Below are 14,703 nucleotides of genomic sequence, written 5' to 3' on the forward strand. Positions count from 1 at the left end.
GTAATAATAATAATAACAATAATAATAATAATAATAATAATAATAATTCAATTCTTTATTTTTTATGTACCGAGACAACAACTGCAAGGCCATTTACAGACACAGCACAGTGTAGATACTGGTATTCACATTAAGTTTAAAGACAACGTAAAGACAGTAGTCATATAATNCGTAAAAATTAGAATATACAAAAGTATAATTTTACCTGTGGTTCTGTATGGGTGTGAAACTTGGTCTCTGACATTGAGGGAGGAACACAGACTGAAGGTGTTTGAGAACAGGGTGTTGAGGAGAATATTTGGACCGAAGAGAGATGAAGTGACAGGAGGTTGGAGAAATCTGCAAAATGAGGAGCGTTATAACTTGTACTCTTCTCCAAGTATAATTAGAATGATCAAGTCAAGGAGGATGAGATGGATGGGGCATGTATGGAGAAGAGGAATACATTTAGGATATTGGTGAGAAAGCCAGACGGAAAGAGACGACTGGGAAGACCAAGGCGTAGGTGGGTGGACAATAATAAAATGGACGTTAGAGAGATAGAATTGTATGGTATGGATTAGATTGATCTGGCTGAGGATACGGGCCAGTGCAGGGCTCTCGTGAACACGGCAATGAACCTTCGGGTTCCATAAAATGATGGGAAGTTCTTGAGTAGTTGCACAACTGGCAGCTTCTCAAGAAGGGCTCAGCTCCATGAGCGAGTGACTGCCTAATAACAATAATAATAATCATGAATCTGAGGTTCCCACAGCGGTGACTATGAAGAGTACAGCCTCGTGGGTTTTAACGCCGAGTAGTTCGGAGAAAGCCCAACGATTCGGGGTAACATGTCGTCTCCATCTTCAAGGTAGAATCGTAAGCCGTACAAAAAGCGAGCTTGCCGCCTGCTTCTAGTGTTTGTCGTTTGGTTTACTCTTAGATTCTGAAGATGGAGGCGATATTTTTCTCCGAAACTTCGGGCCCCCTCCAATCTACACGGCTTTACTGTATGTGCCTTCAGTAACAGTTGATGTTGAAAAATATTGAAATACAACAATCTGCTGATTGAAGTACAGCGCATGCGCAGTGCAAATGTGATTGTGATACCACGGATCGTAGTGTTCTGAAGATGTTCTTCGGAATTTCAGGGAATCTGAAATGTATTTTCCATGCGGCTGTTACGTCATGAGCCTTAGAGACAGAACACCCTGTAATATAATAATAATAGTAACAATAACAATAATAATAAAATCCATGTGCTTAATTTATTAAGCACCACGTCTTGTTGACGTATGTGGGAGTTTAGGTATAGTTGCACCATACTTCATCTCGGTACAGACTGAGATTTATAATAATGTAAAAATGTATATCTGGCCTGTAACAGGCCGAGGAGGCCCATAAGGTTATGAAACGTCGAGGCTCCCACATTTTCTAGACATTCGACTCTGATGGCGGTGAGGTTGTTAGTACGCGCCAGCAGCCCCTTACCCCCCAGAAAGATTTCTGGTACTCACGTTTGGGAGACTCGGAGTGGACCTCAGGGCCATATTGCGGCTGGAAAGATTAGGTCAGTTGAAAAAAGTCCACCTATTCGGGACTCGAACCCGCGACTTTCCGGCTTGTAGCATAGTGCCTCAACCAACTATGCTACCGCTTTATGATGATGATGATGATAATGATAATAATAATAATAAAGTCCGTGTGCTTAATTAATTAAACACGGCGTCATGAAAATGTATTTGAGAGNGTAGAAAGTTCCTCTCAAATTCTGTTGTCTCTCTACCAGACCACACTGCGTCACATGCTTGCTCAAGTATCATATAATAATGATGAGTCATAAATGGTAATGAATGAAAATAATTAAATAATTCGTTGTTGCCAAGTACAGCATAACACATACTGTTTTACGCGCGGTTCAGTTCTCTATATACTTGTAAATCTATTCTAAAGAAAGTTCTATTTTTTTCTCTTCTGTGAAGATTTGAAGTTCCTACTCGCTATTGATAATGTGATTGTCAGAGGACGAGATGGCGCAGTATGACAGCAAGCGTTGCTGCCAGCGCTGCCGTGGAGGTGCCGAGAACTGTCGCACTGTTGTAATATCCGCCATAAACCTCCAGCCCGGCCGTCTCGATGCTCTGTTTACAGTAGTCACCGTCTGCAACAGTTCACGTACGTTACATAGCCAAAATGAGGACACTCTTTAAAGCAGAGTGGTAACTATAAATACCACCCACTTTTTTATCCCCACGGTGTATTTATATGTTCCATATGGTTCTCAATAAACAGCGACTGTTTCCCTAAACAACAGTAACCGGTTGGGCTTTGTAGCGGAGACGTACTGTGTTCCCTGTGAGGTACGAGCCGAATTCTTAAATATTATGCAATTAATTTCAAGCTTCAGAGGGCTAAAGGACGGTACAGTTTGGCGATATAGTGAATAGTGTCACGTAACAAAAGTTGAATGTTATTGGGAATTAATGTATGAGTGGCTTAAGTTACTACCGACTGCAATGACTTTATCTCATTACATTACAGCCTCTGGACATTTGTGCAGAAACTGCCGTGGAAAACGTTATGACACTTTCTCTGACATTTAACATTCTTATTACGATGCTTACGTGAAGTCATAAAATCAGATTGCGTAGAGAACCTTGCGGAGTTTTTCGTGTTGTTACAATACCTTTTTTCCTCTTACAATATTTTTACAGTTTTAGAGGTGAAGTTTATGTCAGTTTTGGTAGCCCTGTGCATGTCACCAGTGTATGTTGTGGTTTAAACAATCATGCAACAGAAAGATTTGTATTACTGTTTTTATAAATACCAACATTTTAAACGATATCAGCATTAGAATATTAATGTGTACTGGGATGTGACACCGTGTATTCTCATATATTTATGCATATATTTATATATCATGCAGCTTCAGTTTTCAGGGTTTGAATATCTACCAGACTACATGGTGTCACATCTTCAGGGTCACCACCAGAAACCAGTGTATCAAATCTTCCGATCTTCATCACGCGTGGGGGGGGGGATATGAACTGCCTACCAAATAGTCTGTTAACGTGAAGGAATGCGAGAGGCAGGGATATATGAGAGGATAATATTAAAATGAATGTTAAAGAAATACATTGTGATGTTGTGGACTCGGCTGGACTGAACTTGGTCGGGACAGGGCTCTATCCAGCATGGTAATGAACCGTTTGTGTTCCACGGACGCCAGGGAGTGTCTTGACCAGCTGAGCGACTGTAGGATTTTCATTGACTGCTGCGAAGTTATGCAGAGGCCAAATAAAGACGTCACAGGGATGGATCTCCGCCACATCTCCCTCGAGCTGTTATGCTTCCCATTCCAGCATACTTCCCAGTATTGGGATAGCTCAGTCAGTATCGAAACTGGACAAAGCGACTGGACGACCGAAGGATCGTGGTTGGATTCTCGGCAGGAGCAAGTGACATTTCTGTAGCCCACCCAACTTTCTATCCAATAGGTACCGTGGGACCATTTCCGGCGATAAAGCGGCCGGTGCGTGACGCTATTCACTTACCACATTTGTGTTGAGGTTAAGAGTGCTTGGAGCTACACCTTCACCCCCCATACGTTTTCATGTAAGCACAGGGACGGCTTTACTTTCGCTGTTATGATCTGGTGTCTTACTTTATTGAAGGGGTCTGGTATGTCTTGCGGGGGGAAGGTATTCAGACAAGTGCTGTAACTGCGTCCAGATTTGCTTTTAGTCTCCAAAATAACTACGAGTTTCAGGCCGTGCCATAAATCACGTGGATACCCGCCGGCTTCTCATGGTTCGAGCCCAGGTAATGTGGGATTTGTGGTGGAGAAAGAGGCACTGGGGCAGGTTTTCTCCGAGTACTTCGGTTTCCCCTGCCAATTCTCATTCCACCGACTGCTATAGAATAATGATCTAGAGGCTGGTACAGTAGGCTAATTAATGGCCGACGTACGAGGTGGACTCAGTCTCACCCCACCCCAAGAAACTAAACTGTACCTTGGCCGCTCTGTTCTCACGAATATTGGTACGCTAACCTTTGCTAGCGACATACGCTTTGGGGCTTGTTGACATAGGCCAGAGATAGCCGAAATGAAGTGCTCAGTAAAGGGCCCGTGTTGGCACTAAAGCCACTCTTGTGCTATGAACAGCGCTCGAGTGAAAGTGTTCGTGTGCCGTGTGACCTCAGTTCCCCTGGCCGAGAGGTCAGCATGACCGGTCACTTCGGGCCGCTTCTCTGAACCTTTCACTGTCTGATACAGGCGGATCTGGGAGACTGGAGGTTCTCTTGGTGGTTATTTTGCAGCGCTGCATCAAGTGAAGCGTTTTGTTACGAAACTCGTTGGGATTGCTCTCTCTCATCTCATCCTCTTGTCTGTGTTCTCTGATTGCACACCACGCCTATACCTCTTATGGGATGCGTGGAGGTTGGTGATCGTCTCGTGGAGAATGATTTGGAAAGGGGTTGCAACATCCATGAAACGCTTACAAAATTTTGGTCTAAAGAACTGAAGGAAAGAGACCACATGGAACATTTGAGGATAATATTAAAATGGACCGAAGTAAGGTAGAATATGAGGGTAACTAAGCACGCAAGCGACTGTATCCGATCTCAAGTTACCCTGACGGAAATTCGCGAAATGATATTGGGGTGCAGTGCTATCTGTACCCTTACCGGGAGAGACTGAGTAGAAACATCAAAATTATCTACACAGCCGTCGGTGATACATCCGCGAATGACCCACCCAGACGTAATTCAAGGGTCAGTTTCTGGCAAACAGCTTTACGAATAATAACGTCCATCCTCGGTTGTGTTGCATGGGGATAAACTTACTCAATAAAAATCGGTGATCAGCAATGTGAGTCAGTGACGGAACCTGTGGCCCAAGTCGCCTGTTTGTCCCCTACGCCTGTGGCACCACAACCTTCGCGTTAAAGAGTCAAGGGCACAAACATTCATGGACAGGTCGGCTGCAGGACACTCTTCTGCATTTTAGTGTCCCTTTTTTTTTTAACACCTACGCCCACTCTTCTTCAACATCCCCGCATCTTCCTCTCTTTGGCCGTCTTCTTTCTCATTGGTTTCTGAGGCTCTTGCAGAAGACAAACTCTGCGACCAAGTATCTTCCGAATTTACCGACATATTCCGTTTTTGCACACAGTGAAACAGCATCCTCCAATTGGCTCCAATAGAGTTGTCAGTTCCCGCAACACGGCAAGTGACTGCACCTGATTTCACATTCCGTTACCAGAAGCAGGGTTCAGGACACGAGGCTTCCAGCCCGTACATGGCACGCAATCTGTCTTGAGAGGGGATGCGCTGGTCGCCAGTGTTCTGCTACAAATGCGGCTGCTGTAGAGCGCGGAGGCCCATAGGGCTGTGAGACGTCGAGGCTCCCACATTTTTTGACAGTCGGCTCAGAGATGGCGGTGAGGTTGTGAGCCTTACGCGTCGGCCGCCTTTTACCCCCAGGAAGGTTACTGGTACTCATTTCTGTTAGAGTCTGACTCGACCCCAGGGCCATAGTGCGGCTGGAAGGATTAGGTCAATTGAAAAATCTAGTGAGCTCATCGGGAATGGAACCCGCGGCCTTCCATATTGTAGCGTAGTGCCTCAACCCAGTACGGTTATCATGTGCCTTCTCCCTCGACACTAAGGCTTAAGGAAAAATGTAACTGGCGTGAGATATTCGTTTCATTCTACTCTGCAGATTTTGTGCGAAACAGTTTTCGTTCCCATAAGCATTCAGCGACTTGACGTTCGAGACATGCGCAGAAAGGAGTGCGGGCTTTATGTAAAGCGTCCGCCATTTCTGTCCAATTTGAACAATATGTCGATATATGTTAGTAGAAACTCTCTAGAATCAAATTTTATGAGACTCCGTCCGGATACAGGCACAGACACTGCAAGTTAGGCTAATAGACGCATTTTTTGAAGTTTTCTTTGCGAGGTACTTAATCCGAACAAGGAATTGTGTGAAGGTAGTACGGGGGATGGTCAGTAAAGAGGTCACAGATGGAAGTAAAACAGCTGTAATGGCCGTAATAGGTTTTCTGTGTGTATCACTAAGTAGCACCACAGTCCAGCTTCATGACAGTCTAGGTAGCAGACGTGCATGTTCAGAGGCTGGTTTCAGTAGTCAAAATGGTGACCGTGCTTGAGGTATGTAATACTGCAGTGCAGCGTTCTGTTGTGCGATTTTTATGAGGGAAAGGACTCAATGCAAAGGATATTAAAAAAAAGAAATATTTCCTGTTTACGGTTGGAAGTGTCTGTTGCGTAAAGTGTTCCACAACTGGGGCTAGAAATTCTCTCAAGGACGTTCGAAAGCCGTAGATGATGAAACAGAGGTGCGGAAGTGGCTGAGACAACAGTCAAAAGATTATGCTACGGATTTCGATGCGCTGGTAAAGCGATGGGACAAATGCATCAATGTTGATGGAGGATATGTCGAGAAATAATTTTTGTTTTCCCCCAGGTTCGAATATCACATGTTTTAAGTTTTATATCAATTTGTGACCTATTTACTGACGCTCCCTCGTATTATTAGAAACTTTCATTTCGCAATTCCCAACCGTGTGTTTGCCATCTGTGGGAAACTTAAGCTGGAAGTGGCCTTGTTGAAGGAAGTGTTTTAATGAATCGAACTTGTAGGTTAAATAGAGTGACTTGAGAAACAGGACACTGGACGCAGTGACAAGTGGAGCTGTGTTGCCCCTTCTTTGTGCGGTGAAAGTATCAGGCATATAAATCGTGCAAATACGTACATAAATTTTCAATAATGGACAAGCAAGCGGCCCTATAGTTAGAAGGTTCAAGGTTCAATTCGCTCTCACATTCTCGGACCCCACGGCCCATTCCTGCTGTCATCAGGCAAGTTGCATAATCGAGCCTTTATTTATTTATGATTTATTTAACGACACTGGAGCAGCTCAGACGATGTCGCGTCGAATGTTGCCGTGAATAGAATGAACTGGATGGGATGTGGAAGGAAACGTACGTCACATAATGGAAGGTGTTTGCCTGGGCGGGGCTGAGGAAGACCACGAAATCTCCAATCAGGATGACCGATATTTGGGCCTAGATTTCACCCTGAGACATCCCGAATACGAAGCAGCAGTAACTCTGTACACTCGTATTCGGGAGGTGCTCTGTTCGAATCTCGGCCAGAGCACTGAATATCCTGAATGAGTTTTCTCGTGGTTTTTTTCCAGTCTCTCTCCAGACGTGCCGGGATACCACGACCGCGTCCTTCGAAATCCTTTCCTATTTATAGTTCAACTGTCGTCTTACCATTCAATGCTGCGTAGTCTCGGTAGTGACGATGCCTGGAAATAACATGCGCGCGCATCTTTCGCTGTCGTCGAGTGACGTATGTGGGAAGCAGCGAAGTCTGTCAACCCTGGAGACCTGGACTGTCAGTCTCAATTTCAGACTTTTCGTCTCGTCAACTCTCGTTGATTTCTGCAGATTCCGCGTGTTCCCGTACTGATTTGGCACTGAATCCTCCATCTTGTGATTATTATCAACCCTATGAAACCTGAACAGTGTTTACATATCCAGTACGTACCTCACAGGAAACACATTACGTCTCCGCTACAAAGCCCAACCGGTTAATGCTGTTTAGGGAAACAGTCGCTGTTTACTGTGACGATTATAAAAGGGAAAGTTATCCCTGTAACAGAGGCACGCGGTAGCATAGTTGGTTGAGGCACTATGCTACAAGCCGGAAGGTCTTGGGTTCGAGTCCCAATGAGGTCATTGGATTTTTTAGTTGACCTAATCCTTCCAGCCGCACTATGGCCCTGGGGTCGACTTAGCCTCTAACAGAAATGAGTACCAGGAATTAATTAACTACTTTTCCTGGGGAGTAATGCGCGGCCGGCGCGTAAGGCTGACAACCTCACCACCATCTATGAGCTGATTGTCTAGATAATGTGGGACCCTCAATGTCTCACAACCCTATGGGCCTCCACGGCCTGTTACAGGGATAAAAAAGGGTAAAGCTATCCCTGTAACAGGCCGTGAGGCCCATAGGGTTGTGAGACATCGAGGCTCCCACGTTTTCTAGACAATCAGCTCATAGATGGTGGTGAAGTTGTCAGCCTTACGCGCCGGCCGGCCTTCAACTCCAGGAAGATTCGTGGTACCCATTTCTGTTAAAGGCTAAGTTGACCCCAGGAACAGAGTGCGACTGGAAGGATTAGATCAATTGAGTAATTCGGTGACCTCATTGGAAATCTGAACCGCGACTTTCGGGCTTGTAGCACTGTGCCTCAACCAACTGCGCTGCCGCATGCCCCAAACTTTAGATGTGAGTTCTTGCGAAGAATTCTGTGAAAATTTCGTTTATGTCGTGTGTAACTTTGCACTTCCTCCGGAGATCCACTTATTCGGTCGCATCGCTGTGCATGTCTCTCTAATCCCTTGCAATCTCCTGATGCTCTTGTCATCCTGTGGTCTCACACTGTGCTAACTAATTCCATGGAGCCGAGCTCTTCTTGAGAAGCCGCCAGTTGTGCAGCTATTCCAGAATTTCTCAACATTTTATGGAACCCAAAATTTCATTATCGTGTTTACAAGAGTCCTCCACTGGTCCTTATCCTGAGCCAGGTCAATCCAATCCGTACCACCCCATTCTGTCTAAGATCAGTCTTATTATCAGCCCACCTACGTCTTGTTATAGTGGTCTCTTCCTTCTGGCTTTCCTACGAAAATCCTATATGCATTCCTCTTCTCCCTCATTTGTGCTACATGCCCTGCCCACCTCATCCTCCTTGACTTGATCATTCTAATTATACTTGGAGAAGAGTACAAGCTATGAAGCTCCTCATTATGCAGTTTTCTCCAACCTCCTGTCACTTCATCTCGCTTCATTCCAAATATTCCCATGTTCTCAATCACGCTCAGTCTATGTACCCTCTTTAATGCAAGAGACGAAATTTCACACACACACACAGAACTACAGGCAAAATTATAGTTTTGTATATACTGATTTTTACGTTTTTAGACAGCAGACGAGAAGACACACACCGTCCTCGCATGTAAATTCACACTGACCTTTAGTTCTTGCTTTCGCATGCCCGGAACACGATGTGTGCTCTCTGCTGTCCGCTGGACATCGCGCCGACCACTCGGACACTGCTCCGGCCGTATTATTCTTAATGAAATCGATGCTTCATTGTATTGTGGTTCAAGCGATGGTTTCCGTTAGGTTTGCTCCAAATCCCGTTCTTTTGAAGGCGAAACATTCTCTGTGAGTTCAGAAGTAATTGCTATGACGTAATATTGTAGCCACTGCTAAAGGATATTGCCTTTTATGGGGTAAGTGGTTTTCTTTTGAATCTTGAGCCGTGCTGGGAACGCATTCCGTGACCCAAATTTGTGGTTCTCGTGCTAATACAAATGGCCTTGATCATTGGTTCCAGGCGAGGCGACGTTCATTCACGATTGCCTCATAAGAACAAGACAAAGCAAAGGGGTCTATGGTATTTACGCTATTCGTATCTGGAGATAAATCCTGTTAGTGACCGTACTGAGGGGGAACCACACAATGCATCCGAAGCCCGAAGAAAAAAGGAAAGGCCACTCGCTGAAGGTCGTACTTAGGAAATGTTTCCGGAATGATTTTTATAGATAATTAGAACCTACCACTTCATTTCTAGTAAGGAGATTGAAACAGGGATGGACAAACGGTAGACGGCAGGCCCAATCTGACCCGATAACAATTTCTTAAATATTATTTTACGGCGCAGCCAAATGCAGTGGTTTAGGGCATGAGATTCCGTCGATCGCTTGAACGCTGCAGTCGTGGTTTCGAATCCTACTCGAGGCATAGATGTCTGTGTGTAGGTAGCGGCCTTGCGACGGTCTGATCCCCCGTCTAAGGAGCCCTACCGACTATGTATAGGATTACGAAACTAAACTCCGTGGCTTTTAATCCTCAAGCGAATTATATCGACCGAGCCACCACAGCTTGTCGGCGAAGTTAGTGTCGAGTGGTCAGCGCAACGGATCCCCACGGCCGTTAATTTCGTTTTTTTTAGACCGGAGCCGCTACTTTTTCTATCATGTAGCTCCTCAGTTATCCTCACGAGGCTGAGTGGACCCTGCTCCACAGGCAGTACTCCTCAGAAAATCTGGTAGCGCCTGGAATCGAAACCGGGACCTCTGGATCTGTAGCTAGGAACTCTGCCCACTAGACCACAGAGGCGGCCCTGTATAGGATTACGAAACTGGGGGGGGGGGGAAAAAGCGGCCAGGACCCAACAAAGGGCTGTGGTACCGTCGACGAACGAATGGTCTTTCTGAAACAACTTCGAGGGTCGGTCATGCCTTGAATAGTCAGCCTTATAAAGGTAAAGTTGTCCCGGTGGTTAACTAATTTAGCACTACGCAAAGAAGACATGAGGAAATCCACGTTTTCTTGACCTCGGCATTAGTTTGAGGTGAGTGGTCAGTTTCACCCCCCTGCCGCTGTACCTCCGGAGAAAGAAGAGGTTAGGTGGACCCTACATCCGGTCTCGACTTCATTGCGAAGTAAAAATTCTTGTCCCCGCTGGGATTCGAACTCCGAGCCCTCGGTTGTCCAGCCCGTAGCCAGTCGCTATACCGACTACGCTATACCGGCTACGAGTAGGCAATTTTACGGAAGTAAAGTGTGTGTGTGTTCAACGAGATCTGGTCTCTATCGTATGTTCAGACAGAATTTGGTAACTTTATAATGATGACATAATGATATACGTCATAGTCTGTTGATGGGCTCACAAACGTGTTCCAGCCATAGCACACGAACTGGACTTTAAGAACGTTTACAGCGACGAATCTTTACAAACTGGCGATATGAGGCACCAGCAAATTTCTGCCCACCCCTGGATTATAGTGACAGTGAGATTAGTGAAACTCGTATCATTCAAATTCAGCCCTTGATCGCGAATTAATGCACTAATCGCGGATTTATTTGAAGGCGAATATTTGCCTGTAATAAATCTCCGTCTAACTTCTATAATGTGCAAGGCAAGGCTGTACTGTTTCTGTTTCGCGATTTGTTAATGTCTTTACGCGTACAGCAAACATTCAGTCATACGCGGGAGAGTCAGTAAACAGGTCACAAAACGAAATAAAGCGTAAAACATGTGAAAGTGCTATCTGGAAGATCATTTATTTCTTGACATATCCTCCACCAACACTGATACCCCTGAAGAAAGCAGTCTTATGGGATGTGGTGTTAACCGACGTTTCGGAGGAACATATCGCCTCCATCTTCATGGTAGAAGGAAAAATAAGAAAATCCGCAAGCGAAGAGACCGCGAGAACCGGCACAAGCAGATTGCTTGTGAAGCAGTGAAGCGTGAAGCTGGCCACTCACCTCCATCCAGTACAGAGTTTCAGAATGATGGAGTTATACTCCCACGCCCTGATATGTCTTCATGGCATTATACTTACGTTTCTTCGATGTGAGGTTCTCATAGTAGTTTTAGTGAAGATTATGATCTGGCTTATGACACCGTGAAATTTGGTAGAAGTCCCCCAGCGATACGGAGGACTGTATCGCTTCAATTTTCAGGGTTGACGAGTAGCCAAACAAGGAATCAACAGGACGTAGGAAGCATTTTATTTGGCTTATTCGACCTAGAAGATAGAGGCGATTAATTCTTCCGAAACATCGGTAGAGTTGAAGAAAGCAGTCTTCTGGGATTTGGCACCGTGTATATGTGGTGTTAACCGACGTTTCGGAGGAACGTATCGCCTCCATCTTCAGGGTAGAAGAAAAAATATAAGAATTCTGCAAGCGGAGAGACCGTGAGACCCTGAAGATGGAGGCGATGCTTTCCTCCGAAACGTCGGTTAACACCACATATACACGGTGCCAAATCCCAGAAGACTGCTTTCTTCATAGTCACCGCCGTGAAAGTCTCAAATCTTACATCGGTAGAGTTCTCTGAACCACACAGCGTTCAAACCCAGTGTTTTGTTTGTGCTTACGCGTGTAATATACAGGTCATGTAACTGCGGCCCAGCTCTTTTCGTGCCTTCATGGAACCCGAAAGTCATTACGGCGAGAGTAGCAGCCTGTCACTTGACCTTGTTGTCGTTCTTACAAGCCAAAATGAATTAAAACCTCAGACACGTCCCCTGTTTCTCTAAAGGCGCGTCCACATTACTCGTGCTCGTGCCCGCCAGGCTTGTGCTCGTCGGGAGACTCGTCTGGCTTTTACTTGTGCTCATAAATCTTCGTCCACACTACTTCAGTTGCTCGCCAGGCTTCGGCGCGTGAGGATCCGTATATTTACTCGTAGTGTGTATATGCTGTAGTCGTATTTTAATTTATTGGCTATAGTTTTTAAATTTAAAATTTAAAATTTGTTTGTCTCGTGACTTCTAGTATCGTCCACATTACTCGCGAGCATAGCGAGTCACACGAGCACGAGTAATGTGGACGCGCCCTAAGATAAATTGTACTATTCTCCCATCTACGCCTGCGCCTTACGAATAGTCACTTCATTTCTAATTTTCCGATCAGCTCTCTGTATCCAACAAAGCCATCGCATAGCAAATACCATAACAAAAGCCCTAAATAACAAACAATACTGCACAGCAGCATTTCTAGATATAGCCAGGCCTTTGACAAAGTCTAGCATCATGGCTTACTTTACAGAATAAAAAGAATCTTCCAAACAAATTATTACAACCTACTCAAGTCATATTTAAGCAAAAGATTTTTCGAAGTCAAAATAAATGAGGAAAAATCCAACCGCCTACCAATCCACTCAGGGGCGCCCCAAGGAAGCTTACTAAGCCCACTACTATAAACTCTCTACACACATGATCTACCCACAACAAAAGAAACGACAGTGGGACTTCGCTACCCACGGCAGTTCAACCGCAGCCTCCTCTCATCTACAGGTTCATATAATCCTCATAGAAGCGTGGCTAAACAAATGGAAAATCAGGGTAAACGAATCAAAGTCCACACAAACAACTTTCACCCTCCGAAAAGGCACGTGCCCCCCCAGTGCAAATAAATCACACCAACATACAACCAAAAGAACAGGTCAAATACCTGGGTTTAACCTTTGACAACAAGCTAAACTGGAGACAACATATAATGAAGAAAAGAAAACAGATGGACCAAAAAACCAAAGAACTCAACTGGCTCATAGGAAGAAAATTCCACCTCTCCATCGAAAACAAGTTACTAATCTACAAAACAGTCATCAAGCCTATATGTACATACGGCATAGAACTCTGGGGCTGCGCCAGCAAATCCAACATCGCCATTATACAGCGTGCCCAGTGCAAAATACTCCGAACCATCACGAACGCACCATCGTATGTATCCAACCACACCCTACATACAGATCTAAAAACTCCTTACATAACGAAAGTCATCCGAGAAAACAGCACGGAGTACTTCAACAAACTAGAAAATCACTCCAACCCACTTCTTCAACCACTACTACAACCTCATGAAAATCGAAGACTCAGAAGAAGTTGGCCATCAGATCTAATGAACTGAGGAAAACATCGCTGGATGTTCATTCCGCACGCCACAAGAGTGTGCAATAAATAGTTACTAAACTGTACACCAGTCAGCATATTGACTTACAGATTGTACAGTCTGATTGTCAGTAAAGGAGAAAGAAAAAAGATATTTGTATTAATTCCTCCCATGCGTGCTACGTGCCCCACTCATCTCATCCCTCTTGATGTGGTCATCCTAACAATATTATCACGTATCCGGGGTTTGCCTGACCAGTAAGACGGTTTTTGGATTTGATGATCGAATTTATGGACCTTTATACAATTGGTGATTAAAGGATCCAAGCGAAATAAATAAGAATAATTAGAACAATATAAGACGCGAAACCAGCAGGCATTTCAGGAACAAAAGGGGGAATATCTGAAAGACAACATTGATGAGTTTGCAATGAACAGTAAGAACAAGAACATTAGAGACTTGTATAGAGGAATAAACGACTTTAAGAGGGGTTACCAGCCTAGCAGTAACTTAGTGAAGGATGAGAATGGTGATCTGCTTGCAGATTCCCACAACATTTTGAATAGGTGGAGGAACTACTTCTCTCAGTTATTGAAAGTACGTAGGTTCAGTGATGTTAGGCAGATAGAAATATATACAGCTGAGCCGTTAATACCTGATCCTAGCCCTTCTGAGGTTGAAAGTGCTATTGCAAAATTGAAACGGTATAAATCGCCAGATAGTGATCAAATTCCGGCAGAACTTATTCAAGCAGGAGGCGAAATATTACGTTCTAAGATCCACAATCTAATTACTTCTATTTGGCATAAGGACAAATTGCCTGATCAGTGGAAGGAGCCTATTATTGTACCAGTTCACAAGAAGGGTCATAGAACTGACTGTAGTAATTATCGGGGGATATCACCGCTATCAACTTCATACAAAATTTTATCCAATATTCTTCTCTCAAGGTTAAGTCCATATATAGATGAAAGTATTGGGGATCATCAGGGTGGGTTTCGACATAGCAGATCAACTACAGATCAGATCTTTTGCATTCGTCAGATATTGGAGACAAAATTGGAGTACGATGAGACAGTACATCAGCTGTTTATAGACTTCAAGAAAGCCTATGATCCAGTTAGGAGGGAAGTTTTGTACACTATTCTGATAGAGTTTGGGATACCCATGAAACTAGTTAGGTTGATTAAAATGTGTTTAAACGAAAC

The 14,703-nt window shown here is 44.5% G+C and overlaps 1 protein-coding gene across 1 annotated transcript in view; it reads right to left on the bottom strand.

The window, feature by feature from the left end:
- Positions 1-1,730: 1,730 nt before the first annotated feature.
- LOC111865324 (angiotensin-converting enzyme) overlaps positions 1,731-14,703 on the bottom strand; it is a 127,511-nt gene continuing 114,538 nt past the window's right edge. Inside the window, exon 13 of the mRNA XM_023853238.2 lies at positions 1,731-2,140. Within this exon, the coding sequence (XP_023709006.2) occupies positions 1,998-2,140 (143 nt within the window). The 3' untranslated portion in view covers positions 1,731-1,997. The remainder of the gene's footprint in view (positions 2,141-14,703) is intronic.

The sequence above is a fragment of the Cryptotermes secundus genome, unplaced genomic scaffold (assembly GCF_002891405.2).
Source record: "Cryptotermes secundus unplaced genomic scaffold, Csec_1.0 scaffold17, whole genome shotgun sequence".
Taxonomy (NCBI): Eukaryota; Metazoa; Arthropoda; class Insecta; order Blattodea; family Kalotermitidae; genus Cryptotermes; species Cryptotermes secundus.